This window comes from Coptis chinensis, chromosome 4, assembly GCF_015680905.1.
Source record: "Coptis chinensis isolate HL-2020 chromosome 4, ASM1568090v1, whole genome shotgun sequence".
NCBI classification, from domain to species: domain Eukaryota; kingdom Viridiplantae; phylum Streptophyta; class Magnoliopsida; order Ranunculales; family Ranunculaceae; genus Coptis; species Coptis chinensis.
In genome coordinates this window covers 25015229-25024209 of record NC_141459.1, presented here as the reverse complement: position 1 = coordinate 25024209, position 8981 = coordinate 25015229, and the positions used below count along the sequence as shown (strand labels likewise).

The window sequence follows — 8981 nt, the reverse complement described above, 5'->3', positions numbered from 1 at the left end:
AACTTCCTCATCATTGACCTATAAAGATGTCGTAATTCTTCAAGATCTGAACAGACTGCATGAGTCAAGTCATCGATTACAATTTTATAAAAAAAGAAGTGGCATAGCTGCTCTAGAAACAAAACTACTTATGTATCAACTGGGCACAACAACATATCATCCCCTTGAGAACTTCAACACTCTCCTTATTACACACTCCAATGGCAAATTGTTTGTAGAGTCAACGCCAATAGTAGCTTATGTATTAATCGGTAACTTCTGAAACTTATATATTTAAAAAAAAAAGAAAAAAACTTACAATGGTAACTATCCGCTTCGACGACACCAAAACAACCTTTCCATTGGGGTCCAAAACAAAGCCAGCAGGTGGGTTTGGTAAAGAAGCAGGATGGTAAGATTGGGAATGAGTAATTAAACCACCAGAACTCTCATCATCCTCATCATGGTTAAAAAAGAACCTCAAGATATCCCAACACATTCTACACAAAGATTCAAGGGAGACAAATAGCATAGTTTCCAAAAGAATAGATGGGCAAGCAAAGTGTGAAAAACAGAATGGCTTAAGCACGCAAAGATCATTATCAGTTAGATATGCCCCAAGGCAGCACATTCAGGGCAAACAAAAGACTTATTCTTTAACAGTGAAGACGTCATAGTTAAAGAAATTGATGGAAGCCCAACATATTCTGTTGCAAAAGCAGAGGATTCAAAGACTTTTCACATAATACGCGGTTTATAAAGGATGAGCGTGATATGGCAATTGAAGACTTCAATTTCAAAGAACTTATGAAGAAAAGAATAGAAGTTGAAGAGAAACAGAATCAACTCGATATCCTCAAAAATATTATGCTAGATTGTTTGGTTGATGATAAACACAACAAAGAAAAAATATATTATCTCGAAGAAAAAATTAAAGGAATGAAAGGCATGTAAAGTTACATAATAAAGAAAATAAAACCATGAGGATTAGTACTTAAATACCAAAACTTTATTATGTTGGTCACATAGTATTTTTTTTAATGGCCGAAGTTTAACGCTTTTTATTTATGAAAGTTTGTAACTATTGAGTCCGTTAATTTTTAGTTTAAATTTATAATATTAGCACACTCGCTTTTCAAATTCGACTACTTCAAGTTATATTGTGTTCGATATCGAAAAAAATATAAGTCATTTGTCACCTTTGGAATAGGTATTCGTATCATAGCATTGTTTCGTTTGCTGACCTTCTAAAAGAAGTGAGTAATTGTAAATAAGTGGAAGCACGAACATTCAACAATGTAAATACTTTGGGCCGTTGTCTTCCAAATATCAATGAGATAGTGAGGTCCTCCTTGGTATTCTAATGCCAAATACCGGATGAACTTTAAAAAAAACACACACCATTAGTAGTGCGAAAGAATTAGGCAGTCAGCAACATTCTTAGATGTCTAGATTTTTTTAGTATTATCGGGGCAGTTTTGCAATTCCATTATATAAACTCTCCTAAATCACCACAAATTACCACAAGAGCACAATCAATTATGAGTTTCTTTACAATCCTAATGGGGATTCCAGCAGTCGTACTAAATAGTCCAAATGATGTCTGTAAAAGATCCTCCAGTGCTTCCTTGATCTCTTTTGACTTTGGGTGTGTAATGTCACCAGCAAATAACTCATGTATAATCGAATCCTCTGCTTCCATCAAGCTGCAGCCAGGTTTCTTTCTAACTCCTTTTTCTGTAATCAGGATTTCCATGGATCTGACAAACAACAAACAGTGCTCCACACACTCCTCAATAGGCATCGTCGCTGCAAGGTTTAAGGCTTCTTCCAAGTGTCCAGCACGACCAAGAAGATCTACCATTACTACGTCACCCCATTTTGGAAGTCCATGTGGCGGGCTAACAACAATTCCAAAGACAATGACTTGGTGGAACTTTCGGTGCAATGTGCGATAACAATGCCAAGGAAAGATAACATATCCATATTAAATTTTTTGGATGTAAATGGAGGACGAAAACATAGGGTAGGAAATAAAAATTATATTTTGTGGAATTAAGGTTTGTTCTGATATTTTACATGAGTACAGAACATCATGTAGCTTTAGATATATAATTTCAATATCAAAATAATGTTTATTTTTCGGATAAGCTAGAAAGCATCCTTATTACAATAGCTTTGACCAAAATTGAAAAATACTTAATAAACTTGGATCGAGTTTTTGACACACTTAAGTTGTGACAGAGTCGACATTAGTACTCTCGAGTAATCAGCAAAATGGGGCATTAGGGCTCATCTTTGCTAATAACATGTGGCGAGACAATTTTGCTTTAGTTCGCATAATAATGTGGTGAATATCTTTGATCGCCCTTTCAACATGATCGTTGGTTAAATAGCCATTCACGCTCTTTGTACTCCCTCTAGATTGCCCAAAATCCATTTCCACAACCTTCACATTGTCTTCAATTAAAAAAATAATCTTCTACTTACTACAATGTGAACATAACATTTTTTTCTTAGCTATCTTATACAAAAACACATAAAAGGATCACTATGGAGATGAGAACAGAGCAATATTCAGGAGGGATTGAAGTGTCATTCAAACCTATGCTGGAATAAATAATTAAAAAGCTAAATCTGGATAAACCTGTTTATGAAAGTTCAATACATAACAGAATGTACAATGCAAGCGTCAATGATGTAGTTGGTGTGGAAGGTGCGTCTGAAATCATAAGTTTTAAAGGATGACCATCAAAATTCATTGAAAAGACTGGAATATCAAACAACAAACAAAGTCAAGTTTTTTTATTTAATATGATTTTTATATGTTATATATCACTAACTTTTTAAAGTTTAGGTTAGAAGAATTGAAACACGTCGAGGAATATCCAATACAGATATTAGAAGTATTATTTTAGACAATACCAAACTCATGATCAAGGAGAATAAAGAACGGTACTCGAGTCTCAACAAATTCAATAAAAAGGTAAACAAATTTAACATTTATATTTTTTTGGTTAATTGTAATTTTAAAGTGTTTTACTAACAATAAATTGATCTATAAATTTCAAATTTCAAAAACTTGACCCTCTAAAAAATATATTGATTATCTAAAGCCAATTATAAATAGAGAATAGTAGAGTTATGATTCTCTCTACGTAATTATCTGTTCAATCTTGGAGATGAGAAGACTTATCAGACATTTTTATATATATGGAATCATATTTTTAGTAATAAATGTAATCATTTATCTTTGAAGAGATAAATTGCTCTAATCAGATATATTACATAAATAAAATCAGAGATTAACTAATGGGTTTTATCAATGTCTGCTGCTTCCATATTAAAAAAAAAAAAAAAAATCATATATCATAGCTATGCATAGTTGCTAATATTTTTTAAAATAATTTAATATAACGGCACCCGTTCGTAGGACGGGTTCGAAAACTAGTAATGAACTCACGGCAATAGCATGGTCTAGACGTCTAGTTGGTTATGTGCGTCAGTGCGTGACTGCTAATTTTCTGTTCTGTGTCAATATCTTCAAACATCGGCAACCAAATCTACATTCAATTTTGGTAAACGTTCAGTCCTCATTCCCAATATTTCGACAAAATAATACGTAGTACTGAATATTAGAGAGCTGATTTGAAACAACTGACAGAATCTATTGGATTCATTGCCTTATTGTATAACAATGTTTTAACAGTTCTACAGAAATGTTCAGTGACTTGATGAGAGTCCAGTCTATTTTCCCTTCTTCGCTACTTGGTTTAAAGAAATTTCAAGTGTATTCAAAGTCAATAATAATACCTTAGCATACAAAACTCATAACATAAGTTTAAATAAAGATTCTTGAAAAAGCAATTTCATAAGCAACAAGGGAACAAGTTGGGTTCTTTGAATTATCAAGGAAGAATGTACTGGCCACACAACTCTTGAGGAATGGTCAAGTCAGCAACATCATTTTCTTGAACTCCTCAAAATCAAGCACACCATCTGAATTGATATCAAATTCATATATCATACGTGTACAATCACATCCACTCCTCTCTTCCCACAGTCCCAATCTTGATAGAACACACTGAAGCTCATCGCTAGAAATGAATCCATCGCTGTTTATATCGAAAACCTTAAAAGCTCCAACGAGATCACTCTCTTCAGCATCAGCATCAGCATCCCCCACCACCACTTGATTCCTCTCTTTCTTGGCCTTCTCCATCTTTCTTATATATGGTCTCACAAAATAATATGAACTCTTCTAAATCAAACTTCTCTCGCCCTACTATTGCTTGAAGCTCTTCTAGACCAATTTGAACATCAACTTTCGCAAGAAAACAACGTAACTCCTCAACACTCACATGCCCATCTCCATTTTGATCAAGTTTTGCAAATATTTTGTGCAAGTCACTGGATTTAAGAAGGCACATTTTTGCTAGAAAGTGAGAAACATCTACAGAGATATATGATGTTTTAGGACATCATAGTGTTATAGGTTTGGAGCTACATTTATATATGGGTAAACTTCATATATATGGTAGGAGAGGGAGGGAAGAGTTGAATTCAGGAAACTTCCTTTGTTTCCTTGTACGGCTAGTACAGCTCAGATTCCAAATGAAATCTTGTGGTGGAAAATTATAGAGGAAGAAGGGAGGAAGATTCCTATGAAGAAGTTTGTTCAAGATACTGTAGAGCTGTCCTTATAATTAAGAGCCAGGCGTTCAGACTTTATTGTTGCGTTCTTCGATAGGTTCCATTTTTGTTGCAATTTTGCCAATGCTTAGTTTGGTTCTGGCCCTATGAAAAACCTCGTGTGCCGAAGTCCATCTGTTTATAGCATGCCAACGTGTATAAATATGAAGTACAACATCAGAACTACCTCTCAATTAGTTTGTGGCCAAATTTGAGCACTAGCAACCGTGAGCAGAAATATACACTCTGTTTCACGAGTGTCGCATTATTTAAAAGCCAACAACAATTTTCAAACTATTTATCCTAGGTGATTGTAGTTCCGATTATTGACTTCTAATATGACAATTATTTGGTATAAAAAAACGTTGAGGTATTAGTGTATCACGGCATGAAAAAGTGAAGAAAAGAAACAAAAAAAAAAGGTCTAGTAGAAGAGTAGCAATTTCATGTCAAGTCACTGGTAAAACCGTAAAACCATTAGCCAGGCACGACTGATCTTTTTTGGCGACCCTACTGTTGGTGAAGAATCTCACCCTTGAATTGCGAAAGCAGGCACGACTGATGATTTTCTAATTCTTCTGAAAACCCAATCTGTTTCTTTTTCTTCTATATAAGTTGTTCTCTTGATGAAGATACTACAGTTAGTTACAAGTCAGCGTTCAGGTTGTTCGTAGCGTTTAAAGTTGTCAAGGTTGTTAACCCAAATTTTCACACTGATTCTGGGCTCAAAGTTTGTAACTCCACGATCATGGCCCCCGGGTTGGAATCCGTCAATGTTAGACTAGTTATTTGTATAGGCAATTCCTGGTATTGCCCGTCAGACCAATGTATTGATTATGAAGACCTTTATGTTGATCAGGGCGGCTCAAGACTAGATATGGCCTTAGGCCGACCAATCCAAACGAGGCCTTTTTTCTTTTAAAAATTTATTGAAAAATTGAAAGTAGCGTATATGAGAGAGATGTTGAGAAGGAACGTTGGTTAAGTTGAGAAAGAGTGGAAAAAGCCCCATACAATATGGAGATTCTAGCATATATTGTGGAGTGATTTTTTGCTTCCAGGGGGATTTGTTCCAAGAGCTCCAAGTGAAACAGGAACCAACCACGTGTCCAGAGATTGACAGTTATCAAATTCCTTCCTTAGAACAAACTTTCTGATTTGTCCCCACTAAAAATAGAAATAAATAAAAATAAAAAAATAAAAAAAAAAATTATTGTAAAATATATAGGAGTTCTTTCCATCATTAGCTAAATATTTTTTTTATCTTTTTTAGTTTGAAAGAAGTGTCACTAGTTCAGCACTTCAAGTTTTTTATTCCTTTTTTTTTTCCAACAATTAAGACCAAAAACTAGATTTTGTAACTGGTTAAGTTTTTTTCTTTTATTTTTTTAAGGTTGGGGTAAATCAGGAAGCATATATTAAGGTGGAAATTTGATAACTGTTGACCCCTTTTCAATGGACACTTGTTTCCCTTGGAGCTCTTGGAGCAAATCCCGCCCCCCAAAAGGTAGAGTTGTCAATAACAAAAAAAGGAGGTGAGAAAAACCGGATGGAGTGGGTGGTTAAGTGTGAGTTTTCAAATCATGGGGGTTCTTTACAAAGTGTACCAAATTTTGGGGGGTTTTATTTAAAAATCCCTTAAGATATCTAACTAAATGAGAACGCTCCTACAAAAATTAAAATAACTACGCACTAGCAGCAACAATTAGATTCATCATATAACTCCGAGATGCAAATTGTGTAGTGGTCTATTGGATTAAACTTTCTTCAAACCAATTTACTCTTGAGATTTAGTGGCGTAGGGAGAAAACAAATAGACTCCTAGTATCATTTTTTGTTTATTTTATTCTTTATAAAATATGGTAATATCAAATTAATGTAAGGAGAAATAAGGAAATTTAGAGGCCTTCTAAATCTAAGGCCTTAGGTGGCCGCCTAAGTCGCCTTATGGATGAGTCGACACTATTGTTGATTAGACACACCCAAAGAAAGTGGAAATGATTCAGTTTTGGGACCTTCAATTTTTGTGGAGCTGAGTTCGCATAAAACTATAAAAGATCGAATTTGTGGACATACACCAAAAGCTTGTCCATGGGACATCATAGTCTAATTGGTCCACGTGGGCAAAGCAAGCTAGCTGATCTACAACTCAGTGTTGGGGTCCCTCACCATAGTGCTGGAACGACTTAGTGGCACCGCACATGAGTGTTGGCAAATGACCCCATGGCACCGTTTCGCAAAAAGTGTGAGCGACCCGACTGTGTCGTTTGAAATTGATTCTCCTGGAATCGAGTTTCAAACGGTCTGCGAACATCGTGTAGTAAGAAGCTTGAACGACCTAGCTGCATCGTTCGAAGTTAATGTTGTTGGAATTGAGTCTCCACGGTCTGCACACACCGTTTAGAGCAACATCAGCCCGACCTCACCATGTCATTCGGGACTTGATAGTTCGACATGCATGGGCATGTCATTTGGAACCAAGATTTCATAGACGTGCTGAAATTTTAGATTACTATAAAACCAAAGTTAGGTTTTGAGTAACATAAGTCTTTGAGAAAAACCAAATTTTGAGAGCAACCAAAATTAAGAGAAAACCCTTACAAAGAGATAAAACTTATAAGGAGAGAGATTAGTGAAAAGTGATCTAGTAAGTTTGGAGAGACTTGAGAGGAGTGCTTGTAATCTTCTTTCCCACACTAATAAAAGGATTTGCTCTTGTGGAAGTAGGTATCATTAGCCAAACCACGTTACATCTTGTGTCTTATTGTGGTAAGTTAGTTTACATTGTTATTGCTTGTTTGTGATAGTTAATTCCATAACTTAGGATTGTGGTTGTTGGTTGTAGTTAAATTAAAGTTTATATTTTTCGATTGGAGTTTAAAGTGTCCAAGTGCAAGCTATTTTAATGGCGATCAATTGGTATCATTTTCCCCAACATCCAGAACACTACATCAGTTTCCAAAGAAAAAAGAAAAAGAAATTAAACATAGGTTTTAACATCCATCTCCTCTGGCGAGCTAAGAACGAAAGTTCGAATTGAAGTCGCTATCATCCTTATATTTGCTGACGACAACAACTAAAATTAGATCATTGAGACGATTTAGAGAAATACCAACGAATCCACTATTTTTTTTTCTAAGAACTTAGTTTTGGTATGAATGGGTACAATATTTCATGGAACTGAGATGATGGGCGAGGCTTATGAAACTTGGGTTGCATTTCCAAAGAAGATTTGACCTTGCCAGATTTGGATTAAACATCATTGAACGTCTCACGAGATGCTCTGACTAGTAGAGGTGCGTCGGAGAAGATGAACAGTCTGTCCCCTTTTTTTTTTTTTTTGTTTCTTTTCCTGTTTATTCATTTTGTTGAAATGAAAAAACAAAAGGTTATGTCCACTATCTTACTTTGCCCAGTTGGACCAATTAGACTATACTGTCATGTGGATATGCTTTTGGTGTATGTCCACAAATTCAATCTCAAACTATAAAATGAAGGGTTAAGTAGTATTACGGTATTACCCCCCCCCCCCCCACACACTAGATGAGCCAATTAGGATTTCCTCCCACTAGATGGAAAATTAGGGTCTCCCACACACACACACACTAGATGAGCCAATTAGGATTTCCTCCCACTAGATGGAAAATTAGGATCTCCCCCCCCCCCTCCCCCCAACACACGATCAATTTGGTTTGACTGTTAACTTTTAAGTCAAATGGCTGAAAATGACACAATTGCCCCCACCTAATTAAAATTGAACATTTGTTTTTTGAAAATAATGAGGGCATTTGTGTAATTTTCAATTGCTTGACTTGAAATTTAACGGTCAATCCAAGTTGACCGTGTGTTTAGGGGGGAGACCCTAATTGGCTCATTGGCTCATCTAGTTAGGGGAGGGAAATATCTAGTTAACCCTAATAATTTCAACTTAGATTACCTAATTAAATTTGTGATAAAACCACATTTTATTTCCATGGGAGTGCAAAATTAGGGTGATACATTAGACAAATTGTGTCAATTGTGTCTACATTAGAAATTAATTCGTCATATCAATAAAGACATTCATTGAGCATGCTTTCAATATTTTCTTAAACAAACTAATCTTCACAAAATGGGCATTGAATGTTTTACCTTATGAACCCAAGAGGCCTAGATATGATCATAATGGATTTTCATGGTTGGGTTGAGCTTCCTCTGAAAAGATATAAAAGATGACTTCTAAGCAGTAACCTTAAAACACAATAACTAACCTTTCTTTCACATTTCTTTGGTAAATGGTAATCAAGGGACAACCTGCAGATGGCCTGATG

The 8981-nt window shown here is 35.4% G+C and overlaps 1 protein-coding gene across 1 annotated transcript; it reads right to left on the bottom strand.

Moving 5' to 3' along the window:
- Positions 1-3751: 3751 nt before the first annotated feature.
- Positions 3752-4932, bottom strand: LOC147502869 (putative calcium-binding protein CML44). The gene is given in 2 exon segments (XM_086603916.1): positions 3752-4195; positions 4197-4932. Coding segments are annotated over 2 exon segments (480 nt in total). The 5' UTR covers positions 4410-4932; the 3' UTR covers positions 3752-3928.
- Between the last annotated feature and the right edge of the window lie 4049 nt (positions 4933-8981).